The following is an 18,889-nucleotide window of genomic DNA, read 5'->3' as shown; positions in this document are numbered from 1 at the left end:
TCTATTGTTGCGCTGAAGCGTGTGTTCGCTCTCAGAAGTCTTTTCACCTCTGCGAACGAGTTTTTTCTTTGCATAAATTTCCCGGAGGGGCCCAAAATTGCTCATCCCCCGGAGGAAGTGGGAGGTTTCCACCTTCGAGGAGTATCGAATTAACCAACAAGTTTCAATTGATGCAATACCCCAGGATCGAGGGGTTGCAGAAGGACACACGTGCTCGCTTTTCTTGAAAACTTGATTTTTTTCACCTCCTCTCTTTACGGCACAAGAAAGCAAAAAAGAAGCGCACGAGAAGATAAGAACGGATGGTATATAATAAGAAATTTGATTGAGGAGAGAGAACTCGTATGACACGGAAGTAATTTTCGTGCAATGACTCTCAATTAAATCGCATTGAAGCGTACAATTTGGTACCATAAACCCGATGAGTGCTTACATGAAAATTGTGAATTTTCTTACACACATTTTTGGCATTCTTAGCGGTGATACCGGTGGTTTCTTTCCCGTTTTCTTAAAAAAAATAAATTGTAAATCGATTATGAGCGACGAGATGACAGAAATTTGGTAATTTGCAGCATGAGACGAATGAATATTTAATCGTTTCGGCGCCAAAAGACTTTGTTGCATACTATGCATTTAGTGCAGGTTTTACGGAAGAAATACATATTTATGTTGTTACTTGCTGTACTTTATTTCTTGACATAAAATAGTAATGAGACTACATAATATTCAGTTACATGAAAGAGCAAATAGCATAGAAATCTATTTAAATTTCCTTAAAAAAATCATTTTTAAATGATTGTGAATGGAGACATCTATTAGAAATTCCACACTAAAATAAAATCTAATTATTTAAATTTTTTTGTCTCCTTATTCAACGTTAGAACTTAAAATAAAATACAGTCATACCCCGCTTAATCAGGTCTTGGTTAAACTCTTCTTATACATTAAAATTAATGGGTGAGAAGAGTTTAACCAAGACTTGATTAAGCGGGGATATGACTATATTGCTAAGGAAATAATTTAGGAACTATTCAGATTTGCCATGTTTTCCTTTCTACACCAGAGGGCTAAGCACAAGTGGAGACGCCATCTAGTGGTAATATCTTTTAAATCATTAAATGCGAATACAAGGATAAGTTTTATTAAATTTTATTTTGTAGCATGAATCGTTGTCTTATTTTTTAAATTATTTTATCGTTAGAAGAAATAAAAATAGTAGGTATAGACATCTAGTGGCAAATTCTATTGCAATAAGAAGCATATAACATAATTTTTTGAATGTATTATAACAAAGTTTAATAAAATGAATAAATAAATATTGCAAAAGTTTTTCTACAAAGTACACTCGTGCCTTGGCATAAGATAGTCTAGGATGTACTGCTCTCGCGTATTGAAAATAATGAGTGTGAAGAGTATATCCTAAACTATCTTATGCCAAGGCACGACTGTAATGCTTTTAAACCAAAAAAAAATAAGAGAAAAAACTTCAGCATCGTGTTAATACATTGAGTTAATTACTCCACTAGAGGGCATATTGAGTAAATATTAAAACTGGCGACATCTGGTTGATAAGTTCCACTGCTCGAGAGAGGCACAAGACATTTGATCCAATTTTTTTTACAAAATCATTCCTATATAAAAGCTTCCTCATTGCATATTTCTCAGTGTTTTGGGTGCTCCTGGTAAAAATTATATCCCAACGGCAGGCATTCATGTCGCACTAATGGTGTCGAGTGCACTCGAAAAACAAATTAATTGTACCAAAAAATCGGAAGAATTGACATTTTTATTGTGGAATTCCATTTTTTTCCAGGTGAACTGAAGATGCAAGAGGAAAAAAAAGAGAGTCATCTTTTGATAACTGAAAGACGACATTTTAATTAAGAAGCATTTGATATACAAATTAAAGCATTTAATTTTAATAACGATTCCCCACAAACCTGTTCCATCAAATGTCTCTTTTTCGGTGAGGTGTTCAAGGGGCCCACAGGAGTGTAATATGTATAGTAGGTAGCATTTGAAGTGATTGAGCGAAATGCAAAAGAATGGGGCGAAAGGAGAGATGAGGCAGCGCACGGTGTGTGGCCTAGGAAATGTACATATTAATCGAAAATGGAAATTATATCGTCACGAGACAAGCGTAAATAATTCCAATCGCTACTCCTTTTGAGGAAGTTGCACGCGGGATAGCACCTGAGGGATGCCTTTGACATACATTCCAGCATGGACCACCCTTGAATCACAAAAAAAACCCCATTCAACCCTTAACGCAGAGTGATATGTATTAGTATGGCAGATAGATGAATTTGGCTGCTGGGCCTCTCTCATGCTGTGTAAGGAATTTTTCTTTTAACATTGCCACTGCATTTTCAACCATTCATGTGGCAGTTGCAGCAACAAATCGTACACCCATTGATTACGTATTGAAATGAAGGTAAAAAGAATCCGATTTGACCTGCCATATCCATTTGTATTGCAGGATGGAAGCTCCTTTGAAGAGAACGTTTTTCGCATCATGAAATTGCCATCCAATTGAATTGTGACTTTGATATACAAATTTCCACGTCTGTCCATCCCGCGATTTCCATACCCATTGGCTTGGGATAATTTATGCACAAACACCCATTTCAACTTGTTTTGCGTGCATATGGTAAAGAGAGCCAAAGGAGATGATTATTGTGTCGCCAAAGTGGCGAAAAAGACAAGTCACAGATCGCATTGACCATTTCGCCCCGAAGGCCCTCAAATGTCACGCGGGTATAGCATCTCGCGGTGCGGGGACATTTGCAGGAAAGGAAGGACAGATAGACACCCCATTGGCTTGACAACACCCGTGAAGTGGGCACAAAGGAGAAAATGGACAATCATTGCAGTGCTGAATTTTGCGGAGAATTTCTCCACTCCATTGGAGCTCTTCAACACTGGAGCGAGCGAAAAACACATGTTATTATCTACGGATAACTAATTTACAAATACCACAAATAATCGCTTACGCGAAAATTCCACTGGGCTCGGTGCAATTTCAGGAATTACCTTTTCAGTGGTCTCCACCACGACCGATATATTTCATTAACACAAAACTTTCGTCCCGTGATAAATGAAATTGATTATGTGCACGAGGTTCGGGCACGTTGATCTCCTTGCTGTGATCTCCACCACTGCCGATGTCGCGAGATATTTGATAGGCATCGCAACAAGTTTTCGGCGCGGTATCACTGAAGCTCAGGAAATTGTTTTTATTTCTTATTTTCAATTAATTACAAATAAATACCGTCCATCGAGGGTGAAAAGGTGTAAGGGGTGAATAGGGTTCTTTTTTGAGGAATATATCTTTATTTAACCCCTATTTTCTCTTAAGTTATTAGATTTATGAGCTTATATTAACTTTCACAAAACATTTATTGAATTTTTAAAAATCATTTTTTTTTAGAAAATTTCTTTATAAAGACCAATATGTAAAAATATGGGATGAATCGGGGCAGGGGCGTAGCCAGGTAGGGTGTTTTAGTGTCTAAACATTTATAGAAGTTCAGGAAGTTCTTGTTTTTCTTAAGAGGTCAAAAAGAATTATTTCTCAACTGAAATTCATGGAAAATCTCTAAAAGGAGAATTTTCTAATAATAATAAAAAAGATCCATCGTTAGAAAAGAAATGTCAAACGTTAGAATACAACAAGCAAATTTTAAAAATATTCGTCCTACGTTAGAAAACTTAAAATTATTTAATTTTAAAAATATTCGAACATGACTTCATACGTTAGAAAAAAATTATCTCATTTTAGACAAGAAACATTAAACGTTAGAAAAGAAGAGTCAGACATTTACTCAATTATTCAGTTTTTCAAAAACAAATATTTGACTTAACCAACTTCACTCCAGTTTCCCCTATATTATGTACATATTGTATTATATATAATGCACCTAACACAAAGGTACAATCTTTGTTTTCCTCAGAGATCGCGTTTTGTAGCCTTATTAATTTGCACGTGTCGCCATCCAGTAATTACACGAACCACTTGCATAATCAGGAAGATCACAAAAACCGTCATCCGTGCACGAATCCAGGAAGAGAAGATAGGAATGCGCTTCCTGTCAATTTTCTCCCTGGATCAGTCCTGATAGAAATGTTTCTTTGGCAAAACAAGCTCAATTTGGGCAAATCATCCATCCCGTTTTGGGGGGAATGTTCTACTATTCACGCCTCGGGGTGAAATTGTTCCGACTCACGCGATAGAAATCGTCGGGTTTTCGTCTTTTCTCAATGTGAAAAAAGACCATCGTAAAGAAACTTGGCGAAATGAGGATTTTTTCGGGGAGGAACATGAGCGTCAAAGATGACAGATTTTGTGCACACGAAAGGACGATCTTTTGATGGGAACCACAAGAAATCGGAAGTAAATTCGATGATGGTTCCATTTTTTGCGTTTCTTTTGTGATTTTTTCTTCGTTTTCTTGTAAAATCTTGTAGGATAGAATTTATTTTTATATTGCTCCACCCACAATGTCTTGGCTGTTGTGGGAAACATGGGATCTTTGGCAAATAAACTCTCAGTGAGGGTTTTTAGTGACCATAATTTAGCTTTTTTTGAAAAGGAAGAAAAACACCGACGATGTGCTCCTTTGGGTCTCTCTCTGATGCAGAAACTCATTCTGACTTATGCACCTCTCCCCAGCACTGAGTTATCTCCTTCATTATGCTGCCCCTTCTTGCAAGATAGAATCAGAGATTTCCTCTCATGGATTTCTCGCACGGCGTGTTTGATACAAAATAGCAGCAATAATCATTGGGGCAAAGAGCACGGCGAAACGAAAGGAATCAATAACCTTCCAATGTATGGAGAGGAATTTATTGGAACTTCTTGTGTTCTTTTCGTGTGAGCTGAAAGAAATCATCTCAATTCAACATGAAAATGTCATAATTCAATTGGTTCAATCGCTGAAGCAAATCCAATATCGCAGTTCTTCTCTCGCTTTTTTTTTCTTCGAACCATCTTCCCGCCATTCAGACTTTTATTATAACTCATAGGGGGTACTTATTGCAAAGTTTTGAGGACATTCATCTTTAAAGATTTCAAAATCTTGAATTTCCTGGGATTATTTAGCTAATTTACGTGTTAGATCAATTTTCTTAAGACATCATAGGTTTAGTTATAGACGTTAGAAACAGGTATCGGTCAAGCCGTTTTGCCAACATGGCCGCCACAATTTTTAATTGAAAATTAGTCATAACTCTAGAACAGTTCGACCGATTTTAATAAAATCAGACTCAAATGAAAGATCTCAACAAGCTTCATACCTTTTGAGTTTATGTAAAGTTTCAAAAGAAACACAGCTAAAAAGACCGCAAGTAATGATATATTCGAAATCTATATTTTCGATAAATTTTCGATTAATATTTCGAAAACTGCACGTTGCATTCTGATTAAAAGTATGTAATATTTTAGTATGTTATATTATATATTTTTCCCTGAGTTCTCCTATATAAACTACAGGATACTGAAAATATTGTGAAATATGTAAATTAAATTAGAAGGTACAAGTAATCTTAAGATGCATATCCCTTTTATATTGTATTGACCATCTCATCGCCCAATAAACACACAAAATCCACTGGCTCGTGATCGCGTAAATTCTCTTTTACGGCTCACTTGGTCCGCCACCGCATCGACATTGAATAACAATCAATGTTTATGATGTTGTTAAATCGCTGAAAACACTGGAAATTCGGTGGAATCTCCACACTCGGGATTATCGAACCATTAAATTCTCCCCGTAATGATGCATTAAATACTCCTATGCTCAAAACCCATCATCGTGTGTACCCCTTCTAATCCCTCGATGGTCTTTTTGTTCTCCGCTTATCCAACTTCCTGAACGCCAAGCTCGCGATAAGTAGTTCCAAGAAAGAAGAAGTCCCACACTGTTTGGTGGAAGAAATTGCGTCACAAGACACGTGTTCGCACGGGCACGAGCTGAGTGGAAGGCATTGAATTTGTATCTAAATATTGTGTCAAGAGAGTGAGTGCAAATAGTGTAGTATATGGAGAAATCCACTGACTAACCACCATCTGAATTGCTTCATTGAGGGTATTCCAAAAATTTCAGAATTTTATTGACGAGCATTTCTGGTTAAAAGTCCAAGAAACACACAAGAAAGGTAAGAAAGTGAATAAAATGTTGCACAATACATTCGTTTGATGCCTGTTTAGCTGAATTATGGTCATTCTTCTTTATGGTTTTTGTATAAATCGGTTACCCTCAAATACAAACGATAAGTTTATTTTTTCTTATTATCAAACTACTTGATAAGGGGCGATCGTTTGATTTGAATTGGGGCGTATAAACGACTTTTTTCTGCCCTACAGAACTTTGGGTTATGTGAAGAATGTTTTGCCAAATTTGTTAAGAAGTCATGTTGAATTTTTTTTATTAGTGGTAAGCAACTGGAAGATCGCGATTGCCCCAAACTGAAGTGATCTCGTTTGCTTAAAGGCCAATAAATCTTGCCACTTTTTTGGCCAATATATCTTGCTATTATTAACCTTATTTCAATTTGTTTTCTGGCAAATTTGCAGACATCGCACGAAAAATGTGCCCCTTTGTATCTCACCTCTGCGCAGTGGCTTTTGCGGCTACTTTGCATTGTTGCATCCTCGCGGAGATCGTCATCTCTCCTCCGCGACACTCGTGCAATTTATTAAGTTATTTATGTGTTATTAAGAAAAATCGCACCGGAGACATTATTATTTGCTTAAGGTGAATACCGAGAATGTCTGATGGGGACCCATTGATCGCACCACGCTTGTGTGCTGTGCAACCAATATCGCCGTCCCAAATCGCGCACTGATCGACTCAATTGCCATTGTTGCGGTGTGGTGCATCCACCGTATGTGCCGTCTTTCTCCGCATGGGCAAGAAAAGGGCGCAACGGGTGGAAAAATTGCTATGAGCAGCCCAATTGGGCAAAAGAAGAAAATATCATGTTTAATGAAAAAAAAAGAAGTCGCAGGAAACGAGAATCACTTGAGTTGGCTGAGTTATGTGTGAAAATATTTATCAAGTGATCTCCCGATAAGCCTCTGACCACCTTTTTGCGCGTCTTTCTCTGTTTCGCGCAATGCTCAACATCGCCAGATTGGAAGAAACTTCACACATTTCTTGTTTTATTTACCAAACATATCTCGTATTTCTTTCGCGAAATTTTTCACCGCGCTCCCAGAGACCCAGAGATGAAGAGATGCGTCTGACAAGCATAAGGCTGTTCATTTTTTTTTCTTTGTAAATTTTGTAATCGACATTTTAAAAGTGAAAGAAAACAAGAGAATATCAATAAAAAAAAATTTGATTTGTAATGCAAATATCTTCTTAAGTCATAATTATATTTTATTTAGATGTTTTTTTTATTTTTTTATTTAAAAAACTATCTAATATTTTAAAATATTTGTTTTTGCTTTTTCTTGTTATTTTAAAAATGTATTTTCCATCTTTTTCAAAAAGTTTTATAAAAAAAATACAAGTTTAACCCAAAACAACAAGACCAATGATTTAATTTTCCACCAGAGGGCTATCAATTGAATTTCAGACAACTAGCATCATCTAGTGTCAAAATCAATGCAGTGCACTACGACACAAAATTTTAAAACCATTAATTCCAAACTTTTCCCCATCTCTTGAAGCAGGCAAAACCTCATCAAAAGTTAATAAAATATCTTAAACAATATCACATATATAATTTTCACTCTCACTTGCGCAATATCTCCGACAGAAATCTCATTCCAATATCTTTTGTACATATTTCGAAGGTGTCTGTGGCGGAAGTCGTTTATTTTTGAAAAATTGCTCCCAAATTGCGATCCAATCGAATTGATAAACCCCACAATTATATTCTCGAGAGAGTAACGTGAGGTCGTCCTAAATAAAAAAAAACCCCGACGCAAGTTGAAAATTCTCGTGCGGAGGGGTAAATTAGGAGTATCATAATGCGAATGATACTTTGGCAGTGCCACACTGCAAAAAGGTCCATTGAATGTGCGATATATAAATGCAAATTTGCCGAGATGCGCGCATCACTCTGGCGAAATTGAGACAAAATGAATAGGTGAGAGTCGCGAGGCCAATTTATCAAAAGACACCGCGCGCCAACGACCTGGACACAAATTGGCCAGCGAATTAGCTCAAAGAGGTGTTGTGCTTCCCAAAAAGCTGCGAGAGGTGGCTTTGGCCACTGGGGGAAGTGCGGCGTGCTGCCCTCGATGCCTCAATTGATGGTATTTACGGAAGGCTATAATGCTCGTAAGGGCAACTCGTTGAACTCTAATTGGATTTTATGCATCTCCAGTGCGCGCGAGGCCATCTCCACAGTGCCCAAATTGTCCATTGGGACTATATAGGTAAAAAAAGTACGGCGTAGGTAACAAAAAAATTAAGAGGGAGCTCCAACGGACCGCTACTGATTTCCATTTTAGCGCTGATTTCTCCACCAAGCAGCACCTAAATGATCATGGTCTTACCATGAGAATGGATGGGAGCATATTGGGGCTGCATGCGCAAAAAGAGTGCCATTATACCAACACCTATTTTACATAATGCCAATCGCTCAAGCTCGGGGTTGTTTGCCTCATATATATGTTACCTTCTCTCCCATGAGCCAGTAGCGTAGTCAGGGAAGGTGTTTGGGTGTCTGAACCCTTTATTAAGGGTCAGATAAATCTATTTTTTTCTCAAATTGTCAAGAGGTATTATTTCCAGTCCAAAAGGAAATTTTCAAACGTAATTACAAGAAAAACGCAAACCATTACAAATGTCAAATGTTTGAAAAGAAACGTCAAACATTTGAATCAACGTCAAACGTAAGAGAAGAAATGTCAAGAATTACAGTTAAAATTCAAAATTAAAAAGAAACGTGAAGAAATTAGTAAAATATACGTTAAACGTTTAAAAAAGAAACGTCAAACATAACAATAAATGTCAAATTCACAAATGTCAAATGTCAAACGTTGAACGTTTAAAATGTCACTGTTAGAAAAAAATAACTTAAATCGTTAGAATTGCAAAAAATAGTAAAAATTAGCATATTTGAATGAAACGAAAAAACACACCCCATTAAGAAAATCAAACTACGTCCCTGCTATGAGTATCATTCTTCGGAGCATCTTCTTTTTTACACACGCGCACCGCACTGTGGATCTTGATTAATTCGTAGTTGTTTTTCTCTACCAACCACTATGCACAACAAATTCATGATCTCTGTGCTAAATATCCGGCATACACACATAGGGGGAAAAGCCATCAGAGATGGATCAACATTTTGGACTTGATGAACGCGTCCCAGTGAAAATGTCTTGTGCATCTCTGTTTACTCTTTGCGTGCTATTTGCTAAAGACTTTGCAAATTAACCATAATTGAGGGCAATCAAATCGCAGATTTTAAACCAACTCTTGGCTTTCAATTTAGACCCGAAGATGCGACTTAGAACATCGCTTAACGATTTTTTTGTCATGTAAAGTTTTTTTTTTATGTACCATCATGAATTGCACGACAGAGACATCATCGGCGTGCTGCAGAGTTGATGGTTGTGTGGAGGAATTGATGGGGAAGATGCAAAAGAAGAAGGATCCCATTTTGCGAATATAAACCACATGAGATCGTCTTTTAATTGTATTTTAGGCATTCTTATGGGTATTCCTTGGCAATCCATGGGGCAGCTGATCGTTTTCTGTATGTCGATGATGAACTAAGGATGACCATTCTTTTGGATAATAAAGTCATTCCCAAAATTTCAATGGTTTGTTGTGCCCTCAATGAAATTGTCTGGCGTTGTTTAGGGTACCCCGTGTATACATTTGCATTCTTACTCAACAATTGGACACAGAGGACACAGAGCACTTTAGCGATTGTCCTCCCATTCATTTGCTCATTCATTCTTAGGTTTCTTTTCTGTGGTGCCCACAGAAAATGTAAACAGTGGTTTTGTCACCAAAAACGCCCTCACATGAATATTAGTCATAAACCACCCATCGTGCAGCAGGACTCACACAGTCTGCACCTTTCGGAGCCCATCATACACCTCAACATGCCACACTCTCGGCTGGGTGTTATGGTAATGATTGCCCCTAAGTAATTGCTCTCTCATTCCCATATAGTGGTCTCTTTGGCACCTCCCAACGAGGCACCAAACTGATCGATGACCACTGCAATCGCATACGATCACCATGGCATCCAACAGAGACAAATTCCCAAATTCCTCGCCAAATGGTCTCGATCACTTTCAGTCTCCTTCCAGGAATTGACCACTCACATGTGACCAAAACTCATGCCTCAACAGTGCTGAATGGAGATGTTGGTCCAGCAACAGGAAGAAGAAAAGCATAAAGTGCCGAATTTCCATTTCCGGACCCGAACTCTTTCACACTACCCGCCAAATGGTAACTGAAAGAGGTGCAAGAGAGTGATTAATTAACCGTTTTTTGAGTTTAAGTGTGCCAAAGGAAAAGTCATAAATAATAATTATTTTTTAATGCTATTTGTGGATGTTAATGTAGGTATTATTTTTATGACGATACTCAGGGGATTTATTAAAAATTACAATAGAAAATGAAAATTAGGAAAATCACATAATTGGATGAATCCTGAAATAAAACCAAAAAAAATTTCGCCTTATTTTTTTAAAGGATTTTCTATAATTCATTGTGAGTTTCATAGCAATGAAATGTTTTGTAAAATACTTTTGTTGGCCTGGAGAAAAGGGAAATCAGAGCTTAATTAAAAGGATTTATTTGTGTTTTTAAATTAAAATAAAATTATGGGTTTCATAAAAAAAATTTTAAAAAAATTAGAAAACAAGATATTTTTAAAGATTAATAGACCAAAATTAATACTTTTTCGTGATTCCGGAAACAGAAGTTAATTTTCGTCTAAAAGTAACAAAACCTCTTAAAATTACTTCAGCAAGACACAAGATCGGTCCACAAGTTCTCATTCAATTAATTGACCTCAATAGATTGATTCGCAATCGAAAGCGGAAAGTTTCTTCTTCGGCGACACGTGCCATGCTTTAGGAACTCACTATGTAGCATAATAATTGCGAAGAGTCGTCATGTGGACGAAAAAATGATGTAACATGTGCTAATATAGTTCCATATAAGTTGTTCTTCTTATGCTCATCCATCAGATTTCACGTGAATATTGGGAATGAAGAAGGACAAGATGCCACAGACTACAAGAAAATACAAAAAAAAATCAAATTTTGATTGATTGGAAAATAATTAAAATAAAAAGGAAATTAAAACCTACAAATAAGAGATACTCCGGATATGAGAAAAGTAGCTTCACAGTTAAATTCAAGCATAGCTGCTACGAGGTTAGAACCAAAGACACTTCCTAGGCGTCCCATCATGAGGGAAATGCAAACAGACATCGCCCTCAGGTGTGTTGGAAATAAATCCGCCGTAGCTGCATTGACGACAGGCAGGGAAAGGCCACACATAAGTAGAACTACATAGAGGTAGATGGAAAGCGATGGAATGGTTGTGAAAATTATGGCAATTCCACAAAGTCCGCATCCCATAAGAATTAAAACTAGAATAAAAAAAATTGAATTAAATATGATTTCGTTTTGGTTTAGAGAAGAACTTTACCAAGAATTGTGAGTTTTCCAAGGGCATTGATTACTAGTCCTATTACCACAAAACCAACTGCGTAGAGTACGTCCAAGATAAGGGAATGTTCGAAAGCAGAGATATCTAGTTTTAAGTCACAAGACTGGAAATTAAAAATTAAGATATGCATTTCGAAAGTCTTAGAATTCAAAGAAAAATTTTAATAATAAGAAATTTCAGAACTTAATAAAAATAATATTCAATCTTCAACTTACAGCACCATTATCCAACGAAAGAATCTCCTTTATATCAACTTTAGTCCCAATTACAGAATCACAGATAGTTGCAGTATGATTTCCTCCTAATTCTTCTGTATACTTTGCAACCCTATTAAGGATATCTGGGAAAAACATATACATCCCGTTGGAAGTCATGAAAATCCCAAACTGCATTGTACATGAAATTAGAGTCTTCCGCAGGTGTTCAGACTTAAAAAGAGGTGCTATCTGATTGTACATAGACTTCAGGACCCGGAAATTTCCTTTCAGGTTTTCTTCATTATGTTTTCGATTTTCATAGCTTTCCTTTTCCTCAATTATGGCGCTGATTTTGAGCATTTCCCCATCTTTCCCTGTATTCATGGCATAGATTCTCTGTAGAATTTTTATAGTGTCCATTTGTCGGCCCTGAGATAGCACAAACTTAGGACTCTCGGGAAGAAAGAGTAGGGATAGAGCACAGAAAAGATCCGGCAAGCCACAGAGAACAAGAAAGAGACGCCAAGGTTTGTAAGTGATTCCCAAAAAGGGAATGTTGAGGAACCAAGGAGAATTCAGCACTAACCACGCAACGGCTGGCATAAGCATTCCACCTAAGCCAAAGATAGTTGAAGCTGCCATTATAGCCCTTGATCGGGTGTTTGTGTTGTGAAATTCACCCAAATACGCATAGAGAGTTGCTGATGATCCCGAAATGCTGCGAAAAATAAAAAGGAGTTTATTCATTACGCTTCAAATTAGATAAATTTTTTTTTTAAATGCGCGCTCTTTAGAAGAAAGTATTACAACTAAATGATACCTACAAAAATCCTGATAGAAATCGCAGAACAACAAAAACCCAAAAATTGCTTGTGAAGCTACAAAGTAAAGTTGAGATGAAAGCCGCAAAAAGGGATGGCATCATTACAGCCCGACGACCCATTGTGTCAGCCAAAAAACCCCAAAGGTGTGAACTGATAATTATGCCAACGAAGGCAACAGCACTAAGAACACCTTTATCACTATTCGTTAATTCGAGATCACACTGTGCCACTGGAATGACGAAACTAATTCCTAAGCTCTCTATAATAACTGCAGCTAAATTTATTCCACACACAAAGATCACAAAACAATTAAATTTTCCAAAGGAGGTGTAAGAAAGAGCTTCTTCAAAAGGTATTGGATGGTTTAATCTCTCGAATCCTGATTCAGGATCACATTTTAGTTCTGTCTCAGGTTTCATCCTAGAAGTATTATCGGTTGGATGCTTAGGTTGATGTCCTGATTCTAGACTCTGGAGTGATCTAGATATTGGATGAGCCTTTGATCCTTCACTATGTCTCCTTTTGCTTTTCTCACTACCATCACGATCCCCTTTATGTTCCTCATTTTCACAGTCACCCATTGAACACACGAAATGAAATTCACAGAAACGCTCCTTCAATTAAATATCATCTCGATGCTCTTGATATTAAACGACTGAATAATATTTCTTCGCGATCTATTAATTTATAAGAGAATGCTGTAATGAAAAATGTAGATGTGACGATATTTTATCGTTTGTTTATTTTGACTCCAGCATCAACCAAAGCATTTTATAGGGGAATCAAGGGACATTTCAAACTATTTTCTATGAGCCTCAATCTTTTCTTGGCATTATTGCTCATTTTTTGCCCAATATTTGATCTATTTCTTAAGGCTCTCGTCAAAGTAAAGTTATTTGGAAGGAGGTAATAATCTAGTTCACGGCATGAAGTACTTCAAAGAGATTAGAGATTATGCTTCAGAATACACCGAATACATCGCATTGTGATTTTTTTTAAAACATGTAGTCCCGGCTTCCCCTAAATAAATTGAAAGTCAATTAAATTATAGATTTCATAGAACTTCTCTCAGAAGTTTAATTTACGCCATTCAATTCAATTTACCAGTTGAATGGCACTGTTTGAATGTATCAGTTATTTATGAGAAAAATAGCATTGAAAAATACATATTAAGTGAACTAAGAATAAGTATTGTTCACCCTATATAAATGGTACATTATATAGGTAGTATTTTTCTGATTTATTGTGTCATTTTTTAAACATCCGATTTAACCACAGTTTGAACGGCAAAAGAGCAACATCTAAATGATTGATGTGCTGACATAAATCCGGGGAGATTACATGAAAAATTTTGAAATATCATTATGCAAAGGTGTATTTGCATTGCTCTGAATAAATTCTCCATGGTCCATTCACAAAAATGCATTGTGCAAATATTTATGAAAAAGACCTAAAGCAGAAAAACGCCTCGTGGACCACATTTCTGGAGGGCGGGGGGAGATCTCTTGGAACACACATTTGGCCAAAGAGATAAAGAAGATATTTCCAACCGTAATGAGCAATGAATTATGTCAATTTCTATTATCATCCCCCCTGTGTGTGTGATTTTTTTCTCTTTGCAACAAATCACCCCCGCAGAGCTGAGGTTATGGAAATTGTTTGTTCGATGGGTTCTCTTTGGGAAGATTTTTGCCTACAAACCACCCACAAGGTGAGGCAAAATGAGCAACTTACAGAGCTCAGGGGCTGATAATCTCCTCGCAGCGGAGACTGAGACACCATAAATATTCTTGTGAGGAAGCATACGAGTGGCAAAAACCACTGCTAATAGGATTGTGGCCAAGGGTCCTATCTCTTGCAATCTATCCTATTTGCCTAAATTGTTGTTTTGACAAAGTCTTCCCTTTGTCTCCGGATTGAGAGACAAGAGGCCCATGGGGTGCAGCAGACAGTAACCGAATATTTTAAATTAGATCACATCTCAAAATGTTTGTTTGCCCAGAGAAATCACTTTGGGATTTTTTTTCGGAAATAGAAGCATTTATTTGTACACTCTGAAAAATTCAGGATACCATATAGCACTCTTGAAAAAAAAAGCAATAATTCAGAATTAAAATTTAACACAATAATAACCAGAAATTGCATAAAACAGGCGTCAGTGCAACGTCTAATGATCGTCTATTGTTTATTATTTATCGATTGAAACATTGACGCATACGTTTCATCCGTGTTTCATGCATTAAAAAACGAGAGATAAAGTAGACGTGGTTTATGTACATTTTTTCAGAGTTTTTCCAGTAAATTCCAATTGAAAATGAAAAATCTGTCTAATTTTTTTCTTTGATCTTTGATTTTTTGATAGGAGAACACCAGAATGAATAACCTCCTTTAATTTTAACCCTTTAAGGTTTTTTGGGTCATACGCTGACCCAAACGTGAAACATTTTATTTTTTCAATTATTTATGAATGTAATTGTTTTTCTATGGTACAAATGCATCAAATTCACGCATAAGGGGTCAAAGAAGACGTTCTGAGTGAGAAAAGTCCTCTAAAAAAATTCATAGAATAAAAATCGCGATAAAAGAGCGCATGTTTCAATGTTTTTATGTTTCACGTTGGACGTTAAAGAGTTAATTACTTTTATTTTAAAAAAAATCATGAAGCCAACAAATAGAAGATTTTCTAAAACACATTTACGTTTAAAATAGGTTTTTTGTAGTACAAAAAAAATACTCTTTCCTGAAGCAATTTAGCAAAATGTTAAATGTTACGGAAGAGATAGAGAAAAACCATTTGTGAATTGAAATTGAAACCACATCTTTTGAAATCTCGTGCATGAAGTGTGCTTGAGGTTTGTGGTCAGAAAAATCAGCGGATGGATCAAAACACTGGGACAGATGTTTGTTATTTTTGTGAGAATCGACAATTTGGGGGTGAGGGTGGATTAGATCAGCAATAAAATTTGACCACTGTCATGCAGAAAATCGTGGCAATTCTCAATCGATTGTGACCATTGTGTGCGGGTTTTAGGCCCGAATAGAATGCACCCCGGAGGATGACAATAAGAGTTGAAATTCGATAAATCACAGCGACGTGCTGAATGGACTTAAGTCCACTCCCGAGGATTGTGCACTGGACATTTTTGCAGAGTTGTGTATTTGGGAGGTGGAGACAAACATACACACAGGCTTAAATGGATCAGGAGTCGGCAAAAATTCCCTCTTTGATGGACATCCACGGAGAAATTTCATTTCACGTTGTCCCTTTGAAAAAGGAATCCTCCCTCCGAAGAATCGTCCTTTTTTGTCCAGCGCTATTATTTTGTGGTCAAGGAAACATGTTGGGATTTCTGAAGGACAATCTCCTCTTTTTTTTTTGCACGCATTTATATCGTTTCTCGTAATCAGCAATGTGATTAATGAATTTTCGGAATGGGATCGCTTTTTTTCTCAGAACTCTGTGACAAATCACTGATTTTGTAGATTAGAGAACAACAAAAATCATGACGGTTCGCTTTCTTTTGGTATTTATAGAAAGAAATATAATAAAGCAATAAAAATCCATGGCGATGCATACAGTGTTGAATTTCTTGCGATGGAATTTGCAAAAATTACAAATGATCGTAAATATTTTGGTTTCAATTGCCCTGTGTGCTTCCTAAAATCTCCTTTTCACTTTACCTCGCATTTTGGGATTAAGGGATTACGCTGGACGTCCAGCTGTTTGACATAAAAATATATAAAGAAGTGAATTTTATTTCTTTCAAAAATATTAAATAGAATCACATGCTGTGGTACACATGAAGCATAATTTTTTTAAGGGAAAAATGCAAAAAAAAATTAAATTATTTTGAAATTGATTTCTGAAAGGACATTCTCTTGATGTGATCTTGGAAGGACATTATGAATTGCACAATATATAAAAAAAAGATTTTCTTTGTTGACTAAAAATACATAAAAAGATTTTATTTTTTTTAAATTCAAACATTAATGGAAGAGTTTTATAACTTCTTAAGGAAAAATAAAGAGTTTAGTTTGAAAAACTTACTTTTCTAGACAATTTTGAAGTTTTATGTTTAGCAATGATTAAAAACAAATCCCGGACATACATTACATGGGTTAACATTATTTAAATTTCTTATAATTTCACTTTTTTGTATTTTTTTGTTATTGAAAGTCATGATAAATAAATATGGAAAGCTCTAAAGATATTTTAATTGTTATATATAGCAAAACTTAAAAAAATAAACCTTTCATTGCTTAAAAAATAAATATAAAAAATTGTAATTGAATCTCAAATGTATAGAAACAATTTTTCTGTCTGTTGAAAAAAAATCTCCACGTGCTTCAGGTTATAAACATTGAAAAAGTATTAATTTTAACCCTTGTATTTCATGCAATTTAGTAAAATTAATAGCTCACGTGATATTTAACAGAATTTCAAATCAAGGATCAATTAATTTTTTTTCTCTTTCATTTCCTTCCACAATATTTCCTGATTTTAATAAAAAACGCTGCACTCCTTTACGCCTTTGCAAAAACGCGCCAACATTCCTCCCGTATAGCGTGCTTCAACAAATTTCTCAGCTACACGATCACCATTTAGTAGTTACTTAAAACATTGGCTAAAATTCTTTAAGCGCTATTAATTGTTCTTCCCTGTCAGAGATCATTTTGCATGCAAATGCGAGCAAAGGGAGCACACACAAAAAAAAATCAAAGAGTGATCCAATCAGTTTGGTGGCGCGCACTTCTTCCTCGTAAGATCACACGCGATCGTAGCCCCCGAAAAGATCTCACGTATACTTTATGCATGAGGCGGCTCCATGTTCGGGGAGCCACACGAGGGAGCAATGGAGAATAAATTAATTGAAGTGAATTGGCATTTAATTGAAATGGGGTGGCATTAGGCGTGTTGCTGCCCAAAGTCAATTTGCTCAAAGTACTCGATGGAGCCCATCTTCGCCTATATATGGTACAAATTGTGCCCCTGGGGGTTGGAGCGATCGTGGGTAACAAATCAGAACGGGGCCAGTCCCTTGGCGACAACTTGCATTCAAATGTACTTGTGGCAATTGCGATGAGCCCGGGCGCTGTGGGGATTGTTTATGACGATCTCTCAAAAGATGGGGAATGGGGAAAATGAGTTTTTGTAAATTGATATCCACTGAGTCGTGTTGCACGTCGCTGGAATGTCTCACACAGCCTCCACTTTGGCGCTCGAGCACTTTGAGAAGTAATTGATGGTGAGCCTATAAATTTCTTGGGTAAGTAAATGCAGTCATGTTTAAGAGTGGAATTCTCATGCGGTCAAAAATTACAGTGAAGGTGATAAGTTCCGCGCCGATCAACGTGATTCTTCTCCACTTTGCCCAAGAGTGTGGCTCCCCCAGTACCTCGTGCGATGTATTGGCAATCAAGTGGTGGGCTTTTGGGTACGCACACGGTGAGTAATTTATATATACCTACATACATATGTATATATTTTTTAGCGAATATATTTACAAAATACACGTTCACCGGCGCAATAATGAACTCGAAAGCGGAATATCAAATAATCGCGCGCGATCCCCAGATCATCGGACATAAATTGATCAGTGTGCAGACTCTCTGCGCGCTTCCCGTCTTTTCGTAATCTAATTCACCCGAAAGAATGACTCCTGGAGCGCACACAGACGCATCACACCACTTTTTCCACCCGGTAATGACAGTACTGCCAGATGCTGGGAAGAAATGGATGCAAACCACGCGATTCTTAATGGCTCCATGTTCCTGTCAATTGATCCCCAATATGCGTCCACGTCCCACGGACGCGACTTAAACCCTTTAGCAGAGTAATTAAATGCGCGAGCTTTTTCTCACAGTAATCACACAAAGGGGTTGGTCACTAAGCATAAGATTATCTTCTACTAAATACAGTTTCGCTAATTAAATAAATATGACAAAATAATACTCAAAAAAAATAAAATCTTTTATTTCTTTCTTTTATTTTTTTGTAACGATTTGTAGGTGAAAGGAATCAAATTAATTTAAATTAATTTAAATTTCTCATTAGATAAAGCAAGACAAAAAGTCTTCACGGAAATCAATTGAAAAGTTTTATTAAAATAATATGCAAATCACACCTTAATGTACCTTATGTTCGTTTTAAATGATAAAACATATGCATCAATGTTTCAATCGTACATTTTTGTTATTCTCAGGAAATAAA

General features: G+C 36.5%; 3 protein-coding genes across 7 annotated transcripts in view; all 3 read right to left on the bottom strand.

Moving 5' to 3' along the window:
- The window catches only part of LOC129790865 (UNC93-like protein), a 1,060,245-nt gene that overhangs the window by 507,564 nt on the left and 533,792 nt on the right, over positions 1–18,889 (bottom strand). The gene's annotated exons all lie outside the window — the stretch shown is intronic.
- The window catches only part of LOC129790850 (cleavage and polyadenylation specificity factor 73), a 566,536-nt gene that overhangs the window by 507,564 nt on the left and 40,083 nt on the right, over positions 1–18,889 (bottom strand). The window lies entirely within an intron of this gene.
- LOC129790889 (putative transporter SVOPL) lies at positions 10,858–13,389 on the bottom strand. The gene is made up of 5 exons (XM_055828716.1): positions 12,679–13,389; positions 11,873–12,572; positions 11,637–11,760; positions 11,293–11,577; positions 10,858–11,215 (listed from the first exon to the last, which is right to left on the bottom strand). The coding sequence occupies exons 1-5, from the start codon at positions 13,257–13,259 to the stop codon at positions 11,160–11,162; spliced, it is 1,746 nt and encodes a 581-aa protein (XP_055684691.1). The 5' UTR covers positions 13,260–13,389; the 3' UTR covers positions 10,858–11,159.

The sequence above is a fragment of the Lutzomyia longipalpis genome, chromosome 2 (genome assembly GCF_024334085.1).
Source record: "Lutzomyia longipalpis isolate SR_M1_2022 chromosome 2, ASM2433408v1".
Taxonomy (NCBI): Eukaryota; Metazoa; Arthropoda; class Insecta; order Diptera; family Psychodidae; genus Lutzomyia; species Lutzomyia longipalpis.
Note: the sequence above shows the minus strand (reverse complement) of the source record. Positions and strands in the feature narration are given on the sequence as shown.